The sequence below is a fragment of the Giraffa tippelskirchi genome, chromosome 3 (genome assembly GCF_054371585.1).
Source record: "Giraffa tippelskirchi isolate mGirTip1 chromosome 3, T2T-mGirTip1v1.2.pri, whole genome shotgun sequence".
Classification (NCBI taxonomy): Eukaryota; Metazoa; Chordata; class Mammalia; order Artiodactyla; family Giraffidae; genus Giraffa; species Giraffa tippelskirchi.
Genome location: NC_137277.1, coordinates 26,294,611 through 26,320,452, shown reverse-complemented (window position 1 = coordinate 26,320,452; position 25,842 = coordinate 26,294,611). Strand labels below are relative to the sequence as shown.

The window sequence follows — 25,842 nt, the reverse complement described above, 5'->3', positions numbered from 1 at the left end:
GAGGGGATAAGCAGGCTAGAATCCAGAATAACCTCTGGCTGATGACAAAGGGATCTGGCCTTTAGGATTTAAGAGTGCGGTGAGTATGATCCTCAAGATCCTCGGGGCTTGGGATGAGGCCTTTGGACCCAGCAGAAGTGTGAGTACCTCAGGGGCCCAGGTCCCATGGGGTCTGGTTCTCCTCCTAGTCACACACTGTGTCATACGTGGTGATGACATTTTGGGAAGACCTGGCTCCAGGAAGCTCACTCCCAAGTGTGAGCCAACGAAGGCCAGAGGCAGGGGCCACAAGTGGTGATGCTCTCTGTCCTGTCACCTCGATTCATTCCTTGTCCTGCTGCCAACTTGCTCTTCCACTGCTCCTCCCATGCCTCCCCTCCCCACCTCCTGCTGGATGGCTCCAGGAACTGAGGAGGGGGATCTGAGGGCAGGTGGGACACAGGAGGACCATAAGCTGACTTCATCAAGATCTTACATTCAAGACACAGAGGCATAAGGGAAGTGCTAGGAACATAAAGGTTCTTTATTGATTGGTTTGTTAAGCAGTTTCCCAGGAAGCAACTCAGGCATGTGGGTCAGGTGCAGAGACACTAAGGCTCCTCAACATTCTTTTGGGCGTTGAGTTCATCAGCCAGGGCCAGCAGGTCGGTCACCAGGGCATCCAGCAGCCCATAGACCTGGAGTGATGGGGTGAACATCACAGGCAAAGGCTCACTCGATGGAAAGCACACACACAAGGGCGCATCCCCACCCTGGGGACAGCGGAAGAGGGGAGAGAGCTGAAGCTGTAGAGATAAAACTAAAGTTTCTATAGAACTTTTGTTTTTGCAAATAGTTTTATTTTTTTAAACAGTCTGGGGTGGAATCCTGTACTGCCCCTTGGACATATGGGGACGTAAGGTTAGGGGAGGCCCAGGGAGCAGTGCCCATTTAGTCCCTCAGGGTGGTCCAGTTCTGCCCTGGCCGCCTGGAGACCAACCTTCCTTCCAGTAAGATCACAGATCCACATACTGAAATGTCCCCAAGACTGTACCCTCTGGTGAGGCTGTACCATACAAGCCTCAGCAAGTTGATTCTTAATTCCAAAGAGCTAAGCAAGAGTCTACTCCATGGGTCCTCAGAGCCCTATGATTTCTTTCTAGACCCCATGGACCTTCACAAATCTCAGTGATGTTACCAGCAGCAAATGGAGCTTCTGATTAAATGTGATCAAATGCACAATGCAATCCCAGTTACTCAGCTGTCCACACCAGAAGAAGACAAAGCATTGCTATTAGACTCCTTGACATATCTAACGTGACTTTGTGGATCTCCGTTCCAAAACCAACAACAGTGACAAAAAGAACAGAACACAACATCTAGGTGAATCCCTAAGGACCTACTGCTTAAGAACATGTTTTATATTATAAATTCTCTCCAGTGTTTCAAAACCCTTACAGCTGCTGGGAATTCACTCTATGTGGTGCTCACCCAAGGAAAAGATCTCTCAAGACATACCAAACACGGAGAAGAAGAGGGAGTAACAGAAGGGACAGGCTTTCACTCTGCGCCCCCAGCATCTATTTCCAAAGAGCAGCCAGAATGATCTTAAGCATGAATCGGACCATATTCCTCTGTTCAAAACAGTGTATCCTCACAATGGCCTACAAAGCCCCACAGGACGCAAGAGTCTCTCTCGGTGGGATCTCTGCCCTTCTGTCCTCTTGGCCCACTCCCTCTTCTGCCCATGGCATCCTCCTAGATGTCCCATGGCCACTCCTCCCTTCTCTTTAAGTCTTTGTTCAATGTCACCTTCCAATGAGGCCCATCTACCCCCATCTGGGCCTTCCCTATCCCCTAGCCCTGGCTGCTCTCTTTTTCCCATAGTGCTCATCACCTAACATACCACGTTTGTTACTTATTCATGAGGTCTGTCTTGAATACTAGAATGCCCTTCACAAGGGCAGCTTCGCTTCCATCACAGATGCAGTAGGCACTTATTGTTTGTGGGATAAACAGAGTGAACCAGGGAGTGAGGGAGCAAAGGAAGGTATGCAGGGCAGGTGTGAGTGACGGGAGGGCTGGTTGCCAGGTTCTTGCCCTCACCTCAGTGTGCAGCCTGTGGGTGTATTTCTCCATGACCAGGGGATCTATGGGTTCCCGAGACGGGATGATGCTGTCAGGGGCAGGCTCTTCCAAGGAAAGCCTGTCCCGACTTACAGATTTTGCTGGTTTCTTGTCATCCTTTGTTTTGTGCTTCTTGCTATTTAAACGGTCCTGCTTGGAGAGACACAGACATGCCCAGCCTTCATTAGCTCCTGAGGGAGGTCCAGGACCTTTTCAAGAGCAGTTCTGAGGGGAGCAGGGGCATCATGCTGGAGTGACTGCCCACTTTCCACAGCCCCTCCTATCCCTTCCCCAGCCCGACCCCCAGGCCCAGAACATGTGCTACATGCCTCTTTCCCAGGTGGCAGCCTGGCTCCTTTTTTATCTTCTTTGTCTCTGATTCCAAACTGCTTCTTTTCCTGGGATGCCCCTTTCCGATCTTCCTTTCCCACTTTCCCAGAAGTCACCTTCACTTCTGTGACAGGAGGTGATTTTTGATCTAAGGGAAGTGAATGGAAGACAAATAGCCTGTGGCCTAGCTGACCCCACAGGCAGGAGCTGGGAGAGCAAAGGGCCCTGGGGCAGCCGTGCTCAAGATGTTTCAGAGAATCCCCACCAGTGGGAGCAAGGCCCTGGGTCAAGTGCATGACTGTAGGGCACAGGGGAGAGGCCCAGGCTCTAGTCCCAACTCCACCATTCCACCACGTACAGGATGGCAAGTCATCTCGCCTCTCTGGGACTCCACCTGTAAAACATGGGGGCTGAACTAAGGTGATTGTTAATGTTGCTTCTAGGTCCCAACTGCTGGCAGCAGATAAAAAGCAAGAGGCCTACCCCATGGACCAACCTCACAGAGGTTCCACCAGAAGCGCACAAATGGCTAAAGCGCCACTGCCACCTGGGCAGAGGGATGGGAAAGACTATGCAGAGGTGTGGCTGCACAGTGTCTGACCTTGCTCTTCTGGCATGTCCAAGTAGATGGTCTCCTTCTCAGGCAGGCCCAGCAGAGCCCTCAGCCACAGGGAATGGCTTACCAGGCTGTCAATCACATCTCGCCACAGCTGCAAACTAGACAGCAAGACATATTGGAAAAAAGCCATCACCGTTCATTTGCCCTGGAATCTATAGAGGCTTGGTCCTTCCCTTCTAAGACACTGGTACCAGGAACTGCTTTGGAAATATCACGCCTCTGTCCAGCCAGCATCTTCACTGGCACCTGTGCAGCTGCTGGGATAGGGACGGGGCTTTCCTCGGTGGCAGCCAAGAAAAAGTGGCCTGGGGATAAGGATAGGTCAGTCTTGAACTAACTCCAGCTTGAAACCATTCCCATTCCAGCTTGGATCCATTCCCACTGGAGGGGCTGGACCTGCATAAGATTTGCAGGATGAGGTTCCTGGAAATGTGTTCTGAAGGCCTTGCAGAAGGCCTCCAAGCCTATCCCAGCAAGTTCTAAACAGGCGATGGGAAGGCTGGCAACCAACTGAGGCTTTTCATGGAACAGGCCCCTCTTCTCACTGTCCTCTGCTATTTCATCTGGTCATTTATCTGCTCATCGGGAAGAAACAAGGAAAGAAGGGGGAAAAACATCAAGGTGCTTACTCTGATATGACTCCTTCCCAGAGGGTGGCCGGCATAGGGAGAGTAGCTGTAAGGGATGCTGTGGCAGCTGCCATAGCATAAAGGGTCTGCAGAATTTTTTAGCAACCTGACCTCAAGAGAGCTCAGCCCCCTTGAGTCCTGGGACTGCCTGCCCAGAACCCCTGGCCAGATGCCACAAGGGGAAGGGATGGGAGCAGTTTTCCTGGTGGGGGTACCTACCACATATGGTACAGGAAGTCAGACTGCAATGGCCGCGGTTCCTGGCACAGCTCCAGGGCTGCTTTGTTGAGCCTGATTAGGGCATCTTCTCTTTGGTTCTCCTCAGGGAGTGCCATCACTGCCTGGCAGGTCAGAGGTACCATGGGCAACCGTTCTGCCTGGGATACCAAGGGTTCCTGCATCTTCTACTAACAGGTGTGGGCTAGTGAGGGCAGGGGACCAGGAGGGGATGCAGCCATGGAGAGTCTGCCTGGGTGCCTTCTGTGGGAGCCTGTGCCCTCCCTTGGAAATCTGTACCCCATGAACCCCTTTCCAAGGGTCAGAGAAGGAGCTCCTCCTGCACCAAAGTGGCCAAGGCACCCAAGATAAAGAGATGACCGAGAGATTGCTTTATCTGGGTCCTCAGAAGGTTGTTTCTCTGCCCACGGGGATGGAAGGGGCTGCAGAAGCATGGGCACCTGGCTGTGCCAGGGCTGGGAGGCACCTTTCTGAAGTCTTCCAGGCAGAGGTTCCACTCTGGCAGGGGAAGGCCATCCAGTTCCCAGGGGCTCCTGATGCTCTCCAGATCCGGGCTCCCCTCCACCAGGATCTCCTCCATGATGCTCTTCCGCTGAGAACGCCTGACCCCTAGCCCAGTCTTCTGGGACCCAACATGATCCTGGGAGTCCTTGAGGGCCTTGCTCTCCTGCTGGGGCAGTTGAGGGTCTAATGTTGGGCTCTTAAGGTGTGCAGAAGACTCGAGCTTCACTGAGGAGGTCTCCTCCGAGTAGGCTGACGGGGTTGCAGCAGCCTGGGCCCTGCGGCTGAGGTGCTCCTCCTCGCCGGGCCTGGCCTCCTCAGCCTTGAGGGGCAGGATCATGTACTGGCGCCACAGTCTGTGCAGATGTTGCACCACCTGGTGCTCGTAATGCAGCTGCAGCAGAGAGAGGCAAAGGGAGGTCTGTGGGGGGGGCGGGGCAGGCTGTGACATGAGGCACCCAGAGCCTGAGCCAGCCTGCTCTAGCTTCTTGTTCCCTTGAGGAGCGCTGGTGGAGGAGGCAGGAGGAAGCTGGCCGGAGCTGCTGGGCTCACAGGGCTCCCTACTTCCCTTTCAACCTGAGCGCCTCCAACTTAAGGCTTCTTATACATTTGGGCTTCCAAGGAAGAGTGAGTTTGAATAAGAAGTTTTTGAAGCTCTGTTATCACCTAGCATTCACTTATAGTAGCCAAGTTTTCTTGGGCAAATTACTTAACCTCCCTGGGCCTCAGTTTCTTCCATGTAAAATGAAGATAAAGTACTCATCTCATAGGACTGCTGTGGAGAAACAGTTACTCAAGTTTCTCAGAACAGATCCCGGCACACAAAGGGTTTGCTATTACTTTCTCCCAGGGCAAGCACAAAAATGGGCAGGGGCCAGTGCTGGGCCTGTACCCGAGGATTCCTCTGGTGAAACAAGTCCTCCTCGGTGAGATAGGCATCCACAGGTGACTCCGTGCGCTCAGGGGTCAGGATCCCCCTCAGAAGTTCCTGCAGCACGTTCTCCACAATGGTGACTGCTTCATGGGAGGCCAGCTTGCTCTGGGGAAAGGAACATGGCATAAGCAGCAGCTCAGGCTTTCAAAACCCATGTTGTATCCTCAAGGGAAGGCAGATCCCCAGAACTGTCTGCCTTCTTGTCGACAGAGTTCTTGCCATTGTCTGTCTGTCTGTCTGTCTGTCTCTCTCACACACACACACACACACACACACACACACACACACACACACACACACACACACACACACACACACACACACACACACACACACACACACACACACACACACACACACACACACACACACACACACACACACACACACACACACACACACACACACACACACACACACACACACACACACACACACACACACACACACACACACTCTCTCCTGTTACCAGACTCAACCCCCCCTGGTCCTCCCAAAACATCCTTGTTCCCTGAAAGAGGCTGAAAGGATCCAGAGGAAGTGTCAGATCCAGAGAAGTTGCTCCTTCACGGGGCCAAGAGGCCACACAGTCAGCATTTCCCCCAGATTAGAAGGAAGGGCAAGGCTCAGGGACCGCCTTGTTGAGAACATGACTTAGCCGCATCGTCACTGTTACAGAAAACAGTGGAAGGGCATCTCGTGAGAGAGGCTGGTCTGATAGTCAGCAGTGAAGCAGACATTACATTTGTCAAAATCCCCTTTGTTCACCAGGGGTTGAGCCCAGCTGAAGTAGCTGGCTTGTGTTTGGGGGCCACAATGAATAAAAAAAAAGCACATCTTTCTCCAGAATCCCACAGAGTGCAGCACCAGATGGCCAGGCTGCAAGCCTGATGGGCCAGCACATTCCCACTTCCCACCTCACACTCCCTCCTGGTGCCAGGCCCACTAGTTAGTGTTCTCTCTGGTTTTGTCTGGTTTTGAAGTCTTGCCAGTTAAATGCAGCTCCACTGGATAGAACCAGACAACAGTGTTTACACTTAAGCAAGTACTTCCATTCAGTCTGTATTTTAAGGGCCAGTCTCATTTCTTTCTAATGAAGTAGGGCCATGCATGGTGGAGCTCCAACCTGCCCCTTCTCTTGTCTGCTCACCTATCTTTTACATCACAAACCCCTGAGGAGTGGTTTTGAACAAGGGTATCTGTTTTTTAAAAGTTCGCCTCTAGGACTGGGTGTAACAAGATTCCTGCAGGCAATGCCAGGAAGAACACTATGTTAACCTATGGAGTGTCCACAAGGGCTAAGATCTGGCGTCCCTTACCTCCAATAACTTCCTCTCATCCCGAAAAATGTCCTGGGCCAAGGAGACTGCGTGGAGGTTGACCTGCAGGAGAGCACCTCCTAATAGGGTAGGGTGGGTTCCAAACTCCCAAGACTCCCTGAAGATCCCAGCATTCAAAGATTTGAAGAAAAAGGTAAAGTTTTTAGTTTTTCCAGGCAGAATTACACCTGAGAGGGACAGAGACAGAAGTTTCTCACCAGGTGGGAGCTGCTGAGCCCCAAGCCTGTGTGTAGAAAGTTAACTAAGCCTTGGTTAACTTTCCAGGACAGACCAACTGTCCTGGCTTGTGAAGGACTGAGGGCATTCTTGGGATGTGGGACTTCCAGGCAAGAGGGACAAGTGGTCGTCCCAGCCCCAGGCCTGTGTGTATGGATAACTGTGTCTGCCCCTGGTGGCTCACTCCCGCATTCTCAGGTGTTCTACCATTCCCCCAGCTGATGGGAACAGGAAACCGCACACTGCATTGAAGAGATGGGACGGACAGGTGGGAAGAGGGGCTCATGCTTGCAGGGCCTGGGCATGAGCGAGACTTGGGCTGTAGGAGAGGTGAGTGGGCAGCTTCCCCCAGGTACCTTCCCGATTGTTGAAGTAAAACCTCTGCATCCTGTTCCTCTTCAGGTCTTGGAAAGAGTCCCACTGTGACCGCCGCCGCCAGTCGTACCAAATGGCCACTGTGCCGTTATTGATCACGGTCAGTTCCGAAGATGTTTTCTCCCCTTCTAGAGTTTCAAAGGTCAAGCGGACAGCAATTCCAACATGCCTCTGGGGAGAGAGGAGGTCTGAGAGATGTCTTGGCCTAGGGTGAACAACTCAGCCTGGTTTGCCAGGACTTTCCTGGGTTTGGCAGTGGAAGTCTCCTGCCCTGGGCTTCCAGGGCCTGGCCACTCTCAAACACATAGGCATCATACCCAAGAAGTGGCTGTCTCTGCCATCAACAGTAAGAAGAGAAGATAAAACAGATTTTATATCTGATGAACATTTCTACTCCTTAATATCTGAAGAATAGTTTAAGTGGGCCTTAGGAAGCATTACTATGAACTACGCTAGTGAAGGCGATGGAATTCCAGCTGAGCTATTTCAAATCCTAAAAGATGATGTTGTTAAAGTGCTGTACTCGATATGCCAACAAATTTGGAAAACTCAGCAGTGGCCGTGGGATTGGAAAATGTGTTTTTGTTCCAATCCCAAAGAAGGGCAATGCCGAAGAATCTTCAAACTAGTATACAATTGCACTCATTTCACATGCTAGCAAGGTAATGCTCAAAATCCTTCAAGCTAGGCTTCAGCAGTATGTGAACTGAGAATTTCCAGATGTACAAGTTGGGTTTAGAAAAGGCAGAGAAACCACAGATCAAATTGCTAACATTCTTTGGATCACAGAGAAGGTAAGGGAATTCCAGAAAAATATCTACTTCTGTCTCAATGACTATGCAAAAGCCTTTGTGTGGATCACAACAAACTATGGAAAATTCTTAAAGAGATGGGAATGCCAGACCACTTTACCTGTCTCCTGAGAAACCTGTATGCAGGTGAAGAAGCAACATTTAGAAATGAACATGGACAACAGTGCATGTTAAGTCACTTTAGTTGTGTACAACTCTGTGGGACCTGATGGACTGTAGTTCACTAGATTCCTCTGTCCATGGATTTTCCAGGCAAGAATACTGGAGTGGGTTGCCATTTCCTTCTCCAGAGGATCTTCCCAACCCAGGGATTGACCCATGTCTCTTATGTCTCCTGCACTGGAAGGTGGGTTCTTTACCACCATTGCCACCTGGGAAGCCCAGACTGGTTCCAAATTGTGAAGAGTATGGTAAGGCTATATATTGTCACCCTGCTTATTTAACTTCTATGCAGAGTACATCATGTGAAATGCTGGGCTGGATGACTTAAAAGCTGGAATCAAGATTCCTGGGAGAAATATCAACAACATCAGATATGCAGATACCACTCTAATGGCAGAAAGAGAAGAGGAACTAAAAAGCCTCTTGATGAGGGGGAAAGAGGAGAGTGAAAAAGCTGGTTTAAAACTCAGCATTCAAAAAACTTTAAGATCATGGCATCTGTTTCCATCACTTCATGGCAAATAGAAGGGGGAAAAGTGGAAACAGTAACAGATTTTATTTTCTTGGGCTTCAAAATCACTGTGGACAGTGACTGCAGCCATGAAGTTAAGATACTTGTTCCTTGGAAGAAAAGTTATGATAAAACTAGACAGTGTATTAAAAAGCAGAGACATCACTTTGCTGACAAAGGTCTGTCTAGTCAAATCTATGGTTTTTACAGTAGTCATGTACGGATGTGAGAGTTGGACCATAAAGAAGGCTGAGCATCAAAGAATTGATGCTTTCCAACTGTGGTGCTAGAGAAGACTCTTGAGAGCCCCTTGGACTACAAGGACATCTAACCAGTCAATCCTAAAGGAAATCAACTCTGAAATTCATTAGAAGGACTGATGTTGAAGCTGAAGCTCCAATACTTTGGCCACCTGATGCAAAGAGCTGACTCACTGGAAAAGACCCTGATGCTGGGAAAGACTGAAGGCAAAGGAGAAGGGGGCGGTAGAGGATGAGATAGTTAGACAGCATCACTGACTCAATGGACATGAATCTGAGCAAACTCCAGGAGATAGTGAAGGACAGGGAAGCCTGGAGTGCCACAGTCCATGGGGTCACACACGACTTACTGACTGAACAACAAACAACGACAAAGCCATTCCTGTTTGAGAAGGTTTGCTTATTTACATGTTTGAGGACTAGGTACAAACTGGGTGGCTTGTGACTTTCTTTTCAGACTTGTGACTTTATTCTGGCTCAAGTTAACGTTGCTGTTAACATTTTCAAACATATGTTGAAGGCGAGATCAGATAAAAACGCAAATAGGAAAATGTTCAGGCTCCTTGTGACTGTCACAGTCACTCTGAGACTGCCTCACGAGGGAGGCCCTTCCAGCAGGTGGGTGAGGGTGAAGGCAGTTTTACCTTGTCCTCTGAGTTACTGCCTCGGATCCAGCAGGCTGGCTTCCCACAGAACAGCAGAGAAGGGCCAAGAACAGGCATAGGGACCACATCAGGGTGATTGGCCAATAAGTCTCTGTAAGACAATCCAATGACGTATTTTTCCTAAGCCTGCCAGTCTTGCCACATGGAGCCCATGGAGATGGCTGCCAGAAAATGCGGAGATGTGCCCGGCCCTGTCCTCCAGTGGGGCATCATCAGCTCCATCCTGCTCCATTCCTGCAATGGGAGGTTCTTGGACATAAAAAGAGACTCTTCATGCAGAGCCACACAGCACTAGGAGAGTCTGGAGGGGCCCCATTTATGAGCAAAGGAATGTCTAGGAAAACCCCCTTGGGAGTCGGTTGCCGGAAGCGAACAGATGGCAGTAGTATAGTAAGCACAGGTGTTCCTTCGAATGGGCTAGAGGAGAGGGTGAGAGCCATGAGCAAGAGGCTGGGATGGAGGCACTCATTCCAGGGAGGGAAGCCTGCCTCGGGATACGTGCAGGTGCTGGGGAAGCCACACTCTCCAACCACTCTCCCTCGGGCCCAGGCCCAACTCACAAGTGTACTGTGTCTTCAGAGGAGCTTTCCAAGCTCCTTTCAAACACTGAATAGTCTTCCACCGTAACAGTGGAGAAAGGCTGCCCTTTGCCCACCACCTCCAGGCCATCAATATCCTCAGAGAGACAGAGAAAGGAAAGGTTATTTGACTGAAGACAGGCCCTACCTGAGGGGCTTCAGACTAGGCACCAAGGCCTTACCAACCTGCTGGCTAAAATTCAGCTCTGCCATGATGCTCTGCAGCTCCTTGCGTCGGCAGGTCAGAAACAGACTTCGATCCCAGGTGTAGCGGTACCATGCGTCCTTCTGGGCTGGCAACCCTAGAGCAGGGTCCAAGAACCCTAAGCACAGGCTGCTGCCATGTCCTCTCCCTACCCATGTTCAAGGACTCTGAGAGTACCCATTCCAGCACCGTTGCTGGGAGAGCTGAAAACACAGCTTCCTTGTGAGCTGGGCTCCCTCCTCCAGGCCCCACACCTACTGCCTCAGCGGCCCTTCACAGGACTCTGGCAAAACCAGCTTCCAGGTTGTCAAATTTTTGGATTATAATAAAAATAACAATAGCACCTACCCTTTACTGTGTTTAACAATGAGTCAGAACCTCTTAATACACACCATGTCTCATTTAACCCTCTTACAACCCCATGAGTATTTTACAGATGGGAAGCTGAGAACCAGAGAGGTTAAATAACTCACTGGTGTTCACAAACTCAACACAGCTGGGTCCCGAACCCAGGTGGTCTGACAGCCTTTAAAGCAGTGCTGCCCATTAAAAATATGATGCAAACCACAAATGCAAGCCATGAATATGTAATCAAAATTTTCCAGATGCCACATTTAAACAGGTAAAAAGAAACAGTAATATATTTAACCCAGTATATTAAAACTATTATCATTTCAACATGTAATGAATATGAAATTTATTAATAAAATCTATTTTTTCAAACTGATCTTCAAAACCCAGTGTTTAGTTTACACTTACGGCACATCTCAGCTCAGACCAGCCACACTCTAGGTGTTCAGCAGAGGAGGCTCAGCGCAGTTAAGGACAGTGATGCCCTAGGGCTGGGCCCCTCCCACCACTGCTCCAGTCATCTTACTGGAGGGGACTGGACCACCACACCAGCACCCTGATCTCTTACCCCCAAGGCCAGTCTCCTTTACATCCCACTCCTCACCCATCTCTGCCTGGATGGACGAGGGCTTCCTGATCTTAGTGATTGGCTCCACGAGGCCATGCTGAGTTTTTGTCTTTGTCATTACCAGACCCGTCATTTCGTCTCCCAAGTATTCCAGTCGACTCCAGAACCCACTGGTCAATTCACAGCCCTGTGGATGGAGGACAGATGAGTCAGACTATCTGAGCACCTTTGAGAGAGGCGGGTGGGAGGCTTGGGAAGACAAGAGCTCTACAGACTACAGATGCTCCCTCTGGGGGATTCATGCTGCCCTGAGAACAGGAAAGAAGCACAGTTTTCTTATTTGCAGGCTGCTGTGTTATATGTTTACCTGGCCCCAGAGAGGGCAAGTTGGTCCAGGCACTGAGATACCAGAGCACATCATGGTGCCCTGGGGCGACTGAAAGCTGGAGCCTCAGCTTTTAGAAGACAAAACCAAGACAATGACTATTCTAATAACGTAGCAGATGTGATATATTTCTCCTCTAACTAACAGTGACCACCACAGGCCAAATTATTTATCCAGCCAGTCCATGAATGACAAGTAATAGAACCAGTAAGAGAATTTAGTAAAGACCTTGAGGGTTTAATAAAGCTTTGTACTGGATAGATTTTTTTTTTTTGTCCCCAGCTGTCCAGACCCCTCCCACAGGGTGCACTGTCCCTACCTTCCCATCAGACCGTGTTGACCGCATTCGGTCAAGGAGCTCCCGTTCCTCCTGGATCTGTCTGTAGGTCTCCCCTGTGTGCATCAGCAGCTCGCCGACTGGCTTCTTCAGCCGTTCTAAAGAGAACCAATAATGCAATCCCACCATCAAATCCAAACAAGTAGGGGCCTGAGCTCTCTGAACCGATCAGCTCCAGTCACTGGGCTGATTTCATGACCCACTAAGTACAAGAAGCACTTGGGAGTACTCAGCACAAAAGCGACCAGCCTGAATCCAGGCTCTGCGGGTGGAGGGAGAGAAAAAACACCGCAGCAGAGCCTCAGTGCCAGGTGAGGCCAAGCAGGCGTCCTGTCCGCTCTGCTCACCACTGAGAGTTTCCTGCTGCTTCTTCCGAAGCGCTATGTTGCGCTGCCAATTTTTCAGAAAGTTGTGCTGCAGAGGCGGGACCCAGGGAGCATGTGCCTTCTCTCCCTTTGGGGCTTCCTGCTTTGGCTCTTCTTTAGTTGAGATGAGGGTCATCAGACAGGGTGGGGTGTCCTGTATCAGCTCAGCCAGCTGAAAAGAGCAATGTGAGTGTGGAGGGCCAGGGAAGCTGTGGCAGCGGGGCTGAGCAGACTTCACCAGGCCTAAATCTCTGCTGTCCTCCCTGTCTGCCCAGTCCCTCCTCTCCAGGACCACAAGGTAGCAACTGACAGAAAGCAAATCGCAGAACCAGGGGCGCTGTCAGTTCCCTCTCACCCAGAATGGGAAGATTGTGGTCAACGTCCTTTACTGCGCCTGTCCTCCTCACAGCTGATGTTGACACCCTCACCTGCTGCATGACGGAGCCATTTTTATTGGCCCCCAGGCCTTTTAACACCTGAGAGATTCTCTGCCTGGAACCAGGAAACTAAAGGAACTGAGAGAAGTGCTGCACGACGAGAAAGTTGGAAAGACAGTCTCTCCGTGTGGCCCTGGGAGCTATGGGGAGCCACCTTCCTCCACCATGTGGATGGAGGAGGGGAAATAAGGCTGAGGGGCAGACAGCAGTGGGGGAGGGGGTGGGCTCCGCCTGACGAGAGGCAGACACACTCCCTCTTTTGGGTTCCTCCAGCCTCTTGTTTCCTTATAGTGACTTCCTGACTTCTGCTGAAGGTAGCTTACGTAGGCTTCATTATTTGGGGGGAAGGGTCACTTATCACCTCAAATTCTGTAATCCCAGTCCTGCTGGACTCTGCCAGGTGGTAAGACTGCAATGACCTCAGTGATTTCTCTCCCTCAGGCAGCTCTGTACAAACGAACCTGGGTGTTCCCTCGAGCAACTGCGATTCTCTTAAAGTCCTGGAGACTCCCCAGGATGTGGTGGGGCAGGATCTGGTCACTACCATGGAAGATGTCACCTGGTCCTGGAAGCAAGAAGAAGAGGCAGGAAGGCAAGCTATAGCCAGCTGGTACTCTGACAGGGCCCCACATTCTCTCCAGGATGACTCATGAACTTTGATGCCAGTGCACACCAGAGTAGTCCAGGGGCTTTGTGGCTGCATCTGGAGTAGCAGGATGTGCTACTAAGTGTGAGACCTTCCTCCTATGATCCTTGGGTTTGAGTTTACGGATGATAAATCTCTGGGTAATCACACGTTTATCTTTTGTTTCAATAAGGCGAGGAATATGTTGCTAAAAAGAAATAAGACAGAGATTTCACATGAGATCAAAAGGAGGGAAAAAGCCACCCTTCTCCTCTATCCTAATTCTTGGTGGAATTCCTGAAGGCAGACAAATCTGTTCCTCTAGATCTGTCCATATGTTCTGTTGAGGAAATGCCTTTGTAACAGCTATGACACTTATTAACATCCTGGGGGAAAAATAAAAACATCTCATGTGCCAGAGAGTTCAGGTGAGAAGTGGCTAACTTTCCCAGGAAAAGGAGGGGGTTATCCATATCTGTAACTCATTTTCCCTTCTGTGACATGGGGATGGCATCACTCGCCTCTATGGGAAGCGAATTACTTCACTCTTTCATTTCTCTGTGGTTCTATACAAATCTTAGAAATGTTAATAGGACAGAGTAAATTCCGTTAGATGCAAAAGTGAACAGATTCATCTTTGATGGATTCTTCCATGGAATCAGACACTCCCTCTGAGTAGGGAGGCAGTGGACAGGCAATGGACATGGTTGAAGTTCTAGACTACCCAGGTGGCAAAGAGAGGTTCCTGCAGCAAAGGATCCCTGGACTTCATCCTTACCTTCCTCAAGTCTTCCTTCTTAATGGCTAAGGCAAGAATGTCATCTCCTTGTAGCACATTGCTAACAGGTTCAGGTTCTTCCTGAATTGGGGGTGTGGGCTGTTCAGGTACCTTTGCCCGCTTCTTTTCTGAAGAAGAGCAGATAGTTCAAGTGTTTAAAAATAGATAATATTCCATGGTGGGGGGCAGCCAAAGCTGGACACCTGGATGGACAGCAGAGGCTGCCAAGGTGACCTGGGCAGCACTTTGCTGGGGTGACAGGAGTTCTCTCTTGTAGGTCCGAGCCCACCCCACAAACGGCGGCTGAGGCTTTGTAGCTGAAACTGAGATCAGAAGTTCTTCCATTCCATGTGCTACTTATAGCTGGACAACCTTGGGTACATCATTTGGTCTCAGTTTTCTTTTGTAAAAAGAGGAACCTGGACTAAATAAGTGGTTCCTAAATGTTAGTTAAATGTCTACATCAGAATCTCTTGGGGAGTTTTACAAATATAGCTTCCTGGCTCCTGACTCCCTAGGTGACTCGGATGCAGTGCTTTGGGACAACTAGACACTTTCTCAGTCTCCTCCCTCCAGTAATGGTACTGTCCATTCTTCTGGGTGAAGGCACTGGGTTTCCTAAGACACTAATAAAAATTTGGATGCTCTGGGAAAAGCAGAACATTCACCACTGGCCACTTATGTCACATTCTTTCATGTAATAAATACTGTTTAAACATCTTCTATATGTAAGAGAGTTCCAGAAAAAAAATCTACTTTTGCTTTATTGACTGTGCCAAAGCCTTTGACTGTGTGGCTCAACAACAAACTGGAAAATTCTTAAAGAGATGGGAATACCAGACCACCTGACCTGCCTTCTGAGAAATCTGTATGTAGGTCAAGAAGCAACAGTTAGAACTGGACATGCAACAACAGACAGGTTCCAAATTGGGAAAGGAGTATGTCAAGGCTGTATATTATCACCCTGCTTATTTAACTTATATGCAGAATACATCATGCAAAATGCCAGGCTGAAGCACAAGCTGGAATCAAGATTTCCGGGAGAAATATCAATAACCTCAGATACGCAGATGACACCACCCTTATGGCAGAAAGCGAAGACAAACCAAAGAGCTTCTTGATGAAAGTGAAAGAGGAGAGTGAAAAAGCTGGCTTAAAACTCAACATTCAGAAATCTAAGATCATGCATCTGGTCCCATCACTTCATGGCAAATAGATGGGGAAACAATGGAAACAGTGAGAGACTTTATTTTTTGGGGCTCCAGAATCACTGCAGATGTTGACTGCAGCCATGAAATTAAAAGACGTTTGCTCCTTGGAAGAAAAGCTATGACCAACCTAGACAGCATATTAAAAAGCAGAGACACTGCTTTACCAACAAAGGTCTGTCTAGTCAAAGCTATGGTTTTTCACATCATGTATGGATGTGAGAGTTGGACTATAAAGAAAGCTGACCTCAAAGAATTGATGCTTTTGAACTGTGGTGTTGGAGAAGACTCTTGAGAGTCCCTTGGACTGCAAGGAGATCAAACCAGTCAATCCTAAAGGAAATCAGTCCTGAATATTCATTGGAAGGACTGATGCTGAAACTAAAGCTCCAATACTTTGGCCACCTGATTCGAAGAACTGACTCATTTGAAAAGACCCAGTTACTGGGAAAGATTGAAGGCAGGAGAAGAGCCAAAAGAGGATGAGATGGTTGGATGACATCACTGACGTGATGGACGTGAGTTTGAGTACGTTCCAGGAGTTGGCGATGGACAGGGAAGCCTGGCGTGCTGCAGTCCATGGGGTCGAAAAACTGTCAAAGAGACTCAACTAGGGTGACTGTGGGAGCATCCGGGGGCCTCAGTCCAGTGCGTGGAGTGGTCACAGAGGGCTTCCTAAGGAGGTAATTAACTGAGAGCTGAAGGATGATGAGAGACAAGGGAAAGGAAGTAGAGGATAGGAATTCCGAAGGGCATAGCATGACGAGGCCTAGAGGCAAGAAAGGGTAGAGCACACGTCTGAAACTCAAAGCATGTGTTTTTAAATAGCTAGAGTGCAGTGAGGTGGGAAGTAGGAAGCAGTACTGGGACAGAAAAGTAGGAGCCATATCACGAAGAACTTAGTGAGCCACGTAAAGGGCTTCAGTTTGTACCTTGTGGGCCATGGGATGGCAAGGAATGGATTAGTGGGTACAAGAATGAGTGTAAGATCACTTAGGAGTCTACTGCAGAGGTGAAGTGATTAGGATACAGTTCATGGCCCAGGAGGAAAGTGGAGTGATCTGAGCCTGTCTCTCTCATGCGCCAGAGCATAGCACTGAGCATGCACAGCGCAGAAGCAAGTCACTCCCCAGTGAGGACACACTCCCTGCCTTCCTTCTACAGAGGTGGGTTAACAGTTTCAAATGCATCTCTTTTTTCTGGCTGGGACCCTCTTGTGTGCTGCCCTCTGGTTCAGAAAGTTTTGAAATAAGGCCCTACACAAAATAATCAAGAGAAAAACCTAAAGCACTGCCTTTAAGGACTTTAAAACACAACTTGGTTTTGTCCACTGTTTCTCTTGGTATTCTAATTTTTAAGAAGCAGTGTCATTAAAACATCAAGGTAGGTGTTTTGGTTACCAGAATCAAACTAGTTTTTAGAAAATGCCCACATACTCAGTGGCCAAAAAACCCAAGCCAGAATCAATTGAAATATATCAATAACTCTGAATTTTGTATATTGGCCAGAGTCCATCTCTGCAGCAATGGGGTCAGTAGAAACTCAGGAGCACCTACCAGCTAAGCCACATGGACCTGCACATACAGACACACAGGGGCTGAGTGGCCTGGCCACAGGTTCTGGTCCTGCCCCCACCAGATGTGGAGATCCTTCCACCTCTGTGGAAGGAAGGCCTGGAGTGTGCCATCTCTCCTTCACCTCTCCCTTCTACACAAAGTACCAAAGTTGGTGATAGTCCAAGAGAATTGGTACCAGCCGAAGATCTGCTTTTATAGATATTTTGGTATTTTTTACATTTGCCAGGAAATTTGCTTCCTCTATCACTCTGGCTGGTTCTACATCTTCTCAAGGGATTAAGCATCTCCAGATAGGTGTTTTTTTTTTTTACTGATGGGTATATAATTACCATGTACCAATTTATAAACTTTCAACATTGCTAAAGATTTCTGAAATAATCAGTGAAACTCTGAAGTTTTTCTCAGACAGTTATCTTCAATGTAGTACAATATATGCTGTGCAACTGCAGACAGTCAGGGAATGGTGTGTTCTAGTTAATATTCATAGAAAGGTATATACATTCAATTCACCCTAGAGAATATGCATATATACCAAGTACCTTCTATGTATTATAAATTACAGAGAAGATGGTATTACATGGTCAAGATATGGCTCCTTCTTTTGAGAAACTGAAAGCAGCAGCAGACAATCACACACACCAATCATAACGTAAGAGCCTAAAAATTAGTGGCACAAACAATAGCTTTGGTTACACAGCGAAGAAGGAACGGATGGATGTAGATTGTAAAGTTAGGAGCAGCTACAGGGGTCAGAGGCAGCTTCACAGGTTAAGTCAGACCCTGAAGGATCCGAAGTCTTTGTATAGGCAGAGCAGCAGAGGTGTTTCAGGTGAGATCACAACCAGAGCAAGGGTGGAGGTGGGGCTGAGCATGGCACATGTGAGGCATGGTGACACAGAAGGCCTGTGGATGAGGTGCGGGTGACATTGGGGATGAAGGGAAACCAGGGCATCGTGCCTCTGTAAACTAAGTCTGAAGCATTTGATCGTTCTCTGGCAGCAAGGAGGAGGTTTGGTTCAGAAGAGCGAGTTGATGAAAGCAGCACTGCAGAGACTCATTCAGGGAGCGTAAGCCAGGAAGACAGAAGGGGCAGAGACAAGTTGGGGAGACCAGGCAGGAAGGACAATCCTGCGGGGGTCATGTCAGGACCTGAAATGAGGTTTCCACAGGGTTGAAGTATGTCTCCTGCTGAACCTGTAGAGGCCAGCTATTTCCAGTTCTTTGGTCCAGAAACCCAAGCTGAAAGGGGGCTTCTGGTAAGACACACAGCTGGCACTTCACCTGTGTCCTGATAGCTGTGAGAGGGTTAGAGACCAGCCCCCTTGTACAGGGGAGTCAGGTGACACCCCAGCTGGAGCTAGCCCAGGCAGCGGGAAGCAAGGTTCTCACGTGGGCAGGAGGTACAAGGTTGGGAGAGGGGAAGGAGGGAGCTATGGAGGAAAAAGAAACCTGGACTCTTAGTTTTTCTGCTTCCAGTTTCATCTAAATGCTATTCTTTATTAGTGTTGATTCAGGTCTTTGGGAAATTCTGACCACACAGTTGCACCGCAGGAACCAAGGGAGGAGCTGTCCGTACCAAGGCTGAGCTTTAATTGATGGTGGAGAGGCATCTGGGAGTCTGGGAGATTTCCCAGTTTCTTAGCAACAAGAGCAAGGAGAAACCTAGAAGTCAAAAGGGCTTGGGTCCCTAAACAGGTTTTTGCTTGCCTTTTTGCTATAATTCAGAGATTGTGGAGAAACATAACAAAAGATTACAGTTGGTGATTAACTTTATTATATTGGAAGGAGTAGGAGGGAGTATGGCCAACTACATTAGAGGCTTTCCCTCAGGTATTTAGAAGGAAAAACTTACATGCTTTTTTTCTTTCCTCACCTTAATGCGTGTTCTTAAATCAAGGTGCATTTTTTTAAATTGTGTTCCTGACTTTTTAATTAAAATTTTTTTATTGCAATATAGTTGATTTACAATGTGGTGTTAGTTTCAGGTGTACAACATAGTGTTCAGTTACATGCATAAACACACCCTATATATAATCTATTTTTTTTCAGATTCTTTTCCCTTATAGGGAGAAGGCAATGGCACCCCACTCCAGTACTCTTGCCTGGAAAATCCCATGGACAGAGGAGCCTGGTAGGCTACAGTCCATGGGGTCACTAAGATATTGAGTATAGTTCCTTGGGCTATACAGTAGGTTCAAATGCTGTTTAACAAACTAAATTTCTTATTAAAAATAAATATGCAGTGAACAAAATCTTTCCTTGATTTGTTCACAGCAGAAAGTTCAAATCTGATATGATTTCCAGAAACTAGGTAAGCAGGAGGCAGTAACTAGGAAAGCCCTTGACTGCCCTTGGGAAAGACAACCAGCTATTTTTCTCTTTCTCTCCTGTTAAAAAGTGTTACTATGAAAGAGCATCTCAGTGTAGCCTAGAGTGGACTTCCATACTATAAACAAGCATTAAAGAAAGCCATTCTTTCCAGGCCTCCCAGGGAATCCTACTGACTCCAGGCCTGCCCCCTCTTCACACTGACCTTGTATATCATGATTTATGACTAGCAACTGTAAAGATAAACATCATTTTTTCAGAAAACTTTCCCCTCTAATTCTTATATGCAGAGTACATCGTGCAAAATGCAGGGCTGGATGAAGCTGGAATCAAGATTGTGAGGAGAAATATCAATAACCTCAGATATGCAGATGATACCACCCTAATGGCTGAAAGTGAAGATGAACTAAAGAGCCTCTTGATGAAGGTGAAAGAGGACAGTGAAAGAGCTGGCTTAAAACTCAACATTCAGAAAACTAAGATCATAGCATCTGGTCCCATCACTTCATGGCAAATAGATGGGGAAAAAATGGAAACAGTGACAGACTTGAAGACTTGAGAGTCCCTTGAGTCCCTTGAGATCAAACCAGTCAATCCTAAAGGAAATCAACCCTGAATATTCACTGGAAGGACTGACGCTGAAGCTGAAACTCCAATACTTTAGCCACCTGATGCGAAGAGCCAACTCACTGGAAAAGACCCTGATGCTGGGAAAGATTGAGGGCAGGAAGAAAAGGGGGTGACAGAAGTTGAGATGGTTGGATGGCATCACCAACTCAATGGACATGAGTTTGAACAAACTCCAGGAGATAGTGAAGGACAGGAAGCCTGGAATGTTGCAGTCCATGGGGTCGCAAAGAGTCAGAAATGACTGAGCAACTGAACAACAAGGCCTGGGTCAGGTGCTCTGATCCCCCTTAACACCTATGGGCACTCATATTACAACCTTTATGCTTGACTGGTTTCTCCACCTCGGTTTCCTGAGGTCTGGGGTCCCACAGTTACCACTGATAGCCTTGTTGCGCAGCCCAGTGCCCACACCCAGCAGACCTTGGATAAATGCAAACAGCAAAAAAGATTGAAGAGGAAGTGGGTTGTAAATGGGAACATGTCCATGGCAGTCAACCTGCTGTCAAGGCACCCAGGGGTCATCCCACTTGCAACCAGAGGAAGCCACAGAGGCCAGGAAGCAGGCATGTCCAGTGACCGTCTTCAGGTTAAACAAGTGGTTGGTTTAGTCTCTAAGTCTGACTTGCAACCCCATGGACTTGTAGCCTGCCAGGCTCCTCTGCCCATGGGATTTTCCAGGCAAGAATACTGGAGTGGGTTGCCATTTCCTTCTCTATAAACAAGTGGAACAGGTGTTAAACAATGTGGCTAGAAAGGTCACATGGTGGGAAAGGTAGTAAAAAAACAAAACTGGCCAAGTTAAGCATTTCTTCTGGTTTCCAGTAAGGCTCTTAGGTGACACCGCCCAGAGAATCCCACGAAGGTTGTTGGTTTCACCACCATAACACGTTTCTTGCATTCTTTCCTGAGTTTCTTTTCCCAGGGACCCCATGTCCTAGCCCTTCTACTCTTAAACCCTTTCCTGGATCTTCTGCACCCCACCAAGGCAAAGGTCTCCACCTTCTATGTCCCAACCTAAGATACTGTTCAAGGTCTTCTATGTTTTCCTTCCCAAGTTCGTCTCCCGGACAACTGATCCCTGAGACCTGCTTCCTTTGTCCCCATCTTCAAGGCCCCGTGCCCTGAATCCCCCTTCCCTGAGGTTCTCTGCCTTGCGCACCATCCCCAGGGCCCCATCAAACGTATGGGGCACGCCTTGCCCCGTACCCCCTTCCGGCGTGATCTTTACCTCCATCCTAGGGTCACCCCCATCCTCCAGGCCCCGTGTCGTGAATCCCAAGAACCCCTGCCCCTCTAAGGGCTTTCCTGAGCTCCCAAGGCAGCCAGCGCCAACCTTTCACGCTTTCTGGGACCTCCAAGAATTTGTTTGTAGGCATTCTAAGGCGGGACTCCTTCTTTAGAGACTTCATGGTGCAGCCCAGACGGCGGAGAGCGTGGCCCAGAGCGGCGGGGACCGGGAAAAACAAGGCTGTGCGGCAGCCCCCGCGACCCTGCGCGCGCCCACCCGCCCGCCGGCAGCAGCCGGGGCGTCCATAGCAACCAGCGCCCCGCACGAGGGCGCTCACCCACCGAACAACTTGGGCGGAGACTGCTTGGAAGCCACCTTTTTCATGGTGCCCGACCTACACGCCTACCGCCGGCCAGCTCCTTGTGTGCCCACCCCAAGAACGCCCCCAACCCGGACCGTGACGTCACAGGCGGCGCCGGCGCGCGCCGAGACGTCACTAGCCAGACGGGCGGGGCGGAGCCAGGCCGGGAGGGAGGGTGGGGAGGGGGCGGGGGGAGGAAACGGAGGAGGAGGAGGTAACTGCGCCACGCCCCTCCCCGCTCTTTCCCGCGGCCCTTCCCACTGCCCCTCCAGCCGCCCACCGCGGCCTGCCTCCCGGCTCCCTCCGCGCTCCCGCTGTCTCTCGGCGCCGCCGCACTATCGCAGCGGAATCGATGATTCTTTCGCTCCGTGCTGAAAACCCCCGATGGCTTCCCGTGGACTCCAGTAGTCCAGTAGTCCCTGCCTGTCCTCTACTTGCGCCTGGTGGCCTTCCCCGCCCACCACTTACCAGACAAGTCCAGGTTTTACGCAGATTTGAGGACTTGGGGCTTTCTCACGCTGTTTCTGCGCCTGGAGATGCTGCCCTTGACCCACCCCTACTCCCAATTTCAAGTAGCCCTTTCTGTTGTCTCAGTTTTATAAATGCACCCAGTATATTTTTTTCCCCATAATGCATTCTGGAATTACTGTGTTTAAGTGGTTGGCCGCTGTCTGTAAGGATATAAACGCGGTGCGAGTGGGGCTGGCTTGTCCTCTGTCCCCATCCTAACTCAAAGTTTAGCACATAGTAGTGGCTCAGAAACTGTGGAATAATGAAGGGGCTCTAGAGCAGGACAGAACCGGATTCCCATCTCAGCTCTCCTTGGTTATTAGCTGTGTGATCTTAGGCCAGTTCCTTGACCTCTGTGAGCCACAGTCTTCTCAAGTAAGATGGAGGTCATAATACCTCCTATACAGGGTCACTGTAAGGATTAACTGACAGTATGCATTTAAACTGCCCTACACAGTACCCTCCATAAACTGTAGGGATGTCTCAGTCAACTCTCAAAATCATTCTGGGGTTGGGGAGATGCTCTCTGTACCCATTTTACAGATGGAAAAACTGAGATCCACCAAAGAAGAGAATATAAAATCACTGGACCAACCAGAAGCACAATTCAAACCTGGTTCTCCCAAGGCTAAGGCTCTTCAGACGTTTCTGAGCTTTGCTGTAGTCTGCCCCAGACAGAGGAAGAGCTAGGAAGAATGCCAGTAGGTCTGGTCAATCCCTGGGCTCCCTATGTGTTCTTCACTACTGGGACTCTTCCAGGGGCATGACTTCTTCTCCATGCCCCTCTAGACCTTTACTCCGCTTATGATTGACACGTCCTCCATGGGCAGCCCCTCCTCTCCTGTTCTCTGAGGCCTAGGCACCAACCTTCTTCCAACCTCCAGGGAGTCCCCAGTTCAGTTTACTTTATGAACATTTACTGAATGCTTATGATACTTCCAGCTGGGAACTGTGTCATCTGGGTCTTCCAGGAAACAGACACAGATGGAGATAGGAGTGCAAGAGGTTTATTGTGAAGAGGGTAGGGGAGGAAGCAGGACCAGGCTGGGAGAGCCTCAGGCTATGTTGCAGATCTGACAAAGTCTTGGCCAACCCAGTGTGGACATCTGAGAAAAGAATATTCATTCAGAGGTTGTCGGCTAACTGCCTTCCTTGCAGGAGAACAGCAAGCTCTTTCTTGGAGGGAGATAGGATGAGCTCACATCCATGGGCACCACTGGAACTCTGAGATATGAAGGAAAGTAAACATCTCTTGTTCTTAGGAGCTCAGGGTCCACGACACAAGCACTTGTGAAACTGTTCCATGTGCTCAGCTTCTGGAAGGTCTTGGAACTTAGGGAAGTTACACAGCTTGTGGGTAGCCTGGCTGGGAGTGGGACAGAGGCCTGGGAGCTGTTCAGGGAGAGTACAGTGTAGATTGAAGGACAGGAGAAAAAGGGACATGGTCAGGCAGGTACACAACCTGGCAGGGCTCTGCCCCCAGCCCATGAGTGACACTGGGCAGGTGCCTCCCCTCTCTGTGCCTGCATATCACCATCCTCATCATGAAATTATCAGGCCAGACCTGAGCTGCTTAAACTTTAAAGAATCTGATCAGAGTTGGGAACCTTCTCTCCAAGAAATGTACATTTGAGTTTTTTAAATTGTGGTAAAATACATGTATATAAAATTCACCATGTTAATGAACACAGTTCAATGGCACTTAGTATATTAACAATGTGGTGCAATCATCACCATTTTCTAGTTCCAGAACTTTTCCCTCATCCCCAGAGAAACTCTGTATCCAGTCACTTTCCATTCCTCCCCATTCCCCACCCACTGGCAACCACTAATTTACTTTCTGTTTTTTTTTATTTGCCTATTCTAGATATTTCCTATTAATAGAATGGTACAATATTTGGCCTTTCCTGTCTGCCTATTTTTACTAGGTATAATGTTTTTAAAGTTCCATCAATGTTGTGGCATTTCATTTCATTTTGTGGTTGGATAATATTTCATTGTATAGATATACCACATGTTGTTTATTCATTCATCTGCACACTTGGTTTTGCACATGATTTTTGCACTCAGTTCTAGACAGATTCTCTAAAGTTCATTCACATGGCCCTGGAGTGGGGTAGGCTGAGTTCAGGGTGCCTTAGAAACAGAGTTGGGTCATCTGAAAGTGGGTTTCCAACTCTAATGTATGTACTCATGGGCTAGGGATTAATCACAACTTGGGAAAGGCAGGATATAAATGTTAGGAGAGCCTTCTTAGGGGAGTAGCTAAAGAAGGGGGGCTGCTAAAGAAGAGTTCAAAAGGCAGGTCGGGGGCAGGCACTCCACGGGAAGACACAGCAGGACCCAATCCCGAGGGGATAAAGCACTCTTCAGGGGACACTGTCATTTAGCCACTGCGGTCTCATCTTAGCATGGCAACTCTGAGCAACCTCCTCAAGCCTGGGGAGGATGCCGTGGCTGGGTTGATAGAGGATATGACATCAATTATCACATCACATCTGTTTATTTCCTTGAAGCCAGGTACCAGGCCTGTCCTCAGCTACTCTTTGCAGAGGATAAACAGCCTTCCTAAATAATAGTGTGTTTCCTCCACAGGTTGCATCATCCCTTTCTAGGGACCACACCCCAAAGCCTGAGGCTTCAGGGGTCTGTCTGAAGCCCCTCGCATCTAGCTCAACCCCTTCAGGTCTGGCTCCTTCCTACTAGTCCATCCTAACACTTGTCTTAACTTCCGCATATACACCTGGCCCTTTCCCTTATCATCTGCATTGTTGTTGTTGTTATTTAGTTGCTAAGTTGTATCTGACTTTTTGCGACCCCATGGGCTGTAGCCTGCCAGACTCCTCTGACCATGGGATTTCCCAGGCGAGAAGATTGGAGAGAGATCTTCCCAACCCAGGGATCGAACCCACATCTCCTGCTTGGCACGCAGATTCTTTACCACTGAGCCACACGGGAAGCCCATCATCTGCATTGCCCTCCTCCTTACATCTGGCCATCCCCTCACACACCTGGCTCACTCTCCACATCAGCCTTATTCTCCTTGAAATCTGGCTGACCGCTTAAATGACATATTACACCACTCCCCTACTTAATAGAAACTTGCTCAGATAACACGCAGCAGGAATATTAAATACTCTTTGGCCCTGAAGTTAGGCCATAGCTGGACACTTCCCAGAATGAACTGACTTCAACCTCAGGAATGATGCTTAGACTCTGGGTACCACCTTCAGGCTCAAACTGCTCTTCCTCCCTCCTGGGGAAGGACACAGGGGCAAATGTTTTCCAGGCCACATAGAATAGGAATTTAGAGTAAAACATGGGTTTACATCTCAACATCGCTCCATCCTAGGCTGTCCCTCTCCCCTTTAGGGAGGGACAGTGCCAGTCTCACAATATGGATCTCAGAGTCTCATGCTCTAACGTCTCACCCCATTTTGCTCCTAGAATCCTTATCCCAACTTCTGTATGGTCTCTGTCTGCTCCCACTAAAGTATGAGGTCCAAGGGAGCAGCAACTTCACCTCAAAGATTCAGGGATGTATCCCAGTTCCTGGAGTGGTGTCTGGTATATCAACAGAGGATAGGGGTAGGGAAAGCCTGGGGAAACATCAGTGGGTTCATGAGAGCTGCCTTCCAGTACCTGTGGGGCTGGAAGAGAACCTGGCTTCTCTA

At 48.9% G+C, this 25,842-nt stretch overlaps 1 protein-coding gene across 33 annotated transcripts; it reads right to left on the bottom strand.

Moving 5' to 3' along the window:
- Positions 1-502: 502 nt before the first annotated feature.
- On the bottom strand, positions 503-21,738 carry MYCBPAP (MYCBP associated protein). Of its 33 annotated transcripts, none has more exons than XR_014080367.1 (20): positions 21,403-21,738; positions 14,327-14,454; positions 13,597-13,756; positions 13,385-13,488; positions 12,469-12,658; positions 12,104-12,219; positions 11,436-11,586; positions 10,462-10,577; positions 10,258-10,373; positions 9,677-9,788; positions 7,269-7,458; positions 6,676-6,863; positions 5,315-5,461; positions 4,388-4,816; positions 3,904-4,061; positions 3,038-3,153; positions 2,795-2,830; positions 2,432-2,584; positions 2,086-2,256; positions 503-752 (listed from the first exon to the last, which is right to left on the bottom strand). XR_014080367.1 is itself a non-coding variant. In XM_081583227.1 (20 exons), the coding sequence occupies exons 1-20, from the start codon at positions 21,476-21,478 to the stop codon at positions 591-593; spliced, it is 2,883 nt and encodes a 960-aa protein (XP_081439353.1). In that variant the 5' UTR covers positions 21,479-21,738; the 3' UTR covers positions 503-590. The 33 variants fall into 33 exon arrangements, 17 of the variants coding, with proteins under 17 accessions (XP_081439353.1, XP_081439338.1, XP_081439345.1 ...); XR_014080366.1 differs by having other exon boundaries at positions 503-677; XR_014080370.1 differs by having other exon boundaries at positions 3,904-4,025.
- Positions 21,739-25,842: the final 4,104 nt, after the last annotated feature.

What these genes read in the sequence shown, in the direction of transcription:
- MYCBPAP (XM_081583212.1), bottom strand. Translation starts at nt 21,478, where the DNA reads ATGAAGTCTCTAAAGAAGGAGTCCCGCCTTAGAATGCCTACAAACAAA. An exon ending in GTCCATCCAGGCAGAGATGG is followed by an intron (nt 10,578 to 11,435) that starts GTGAGGAGTGGG and finishes ACCCTGCTCTAG; the next exon opens with GGTTGCCAGCCCAGAAGGAC. An exon ending in TTCACCAGAGGAATCCTCGG is followed by an intron (nt 4,817 to 5,314) that starts GTACAGGCCCAG and finishes TCTCTGCTGCAG; the next exon opens with CTGCATTACGAGCACCAGGT.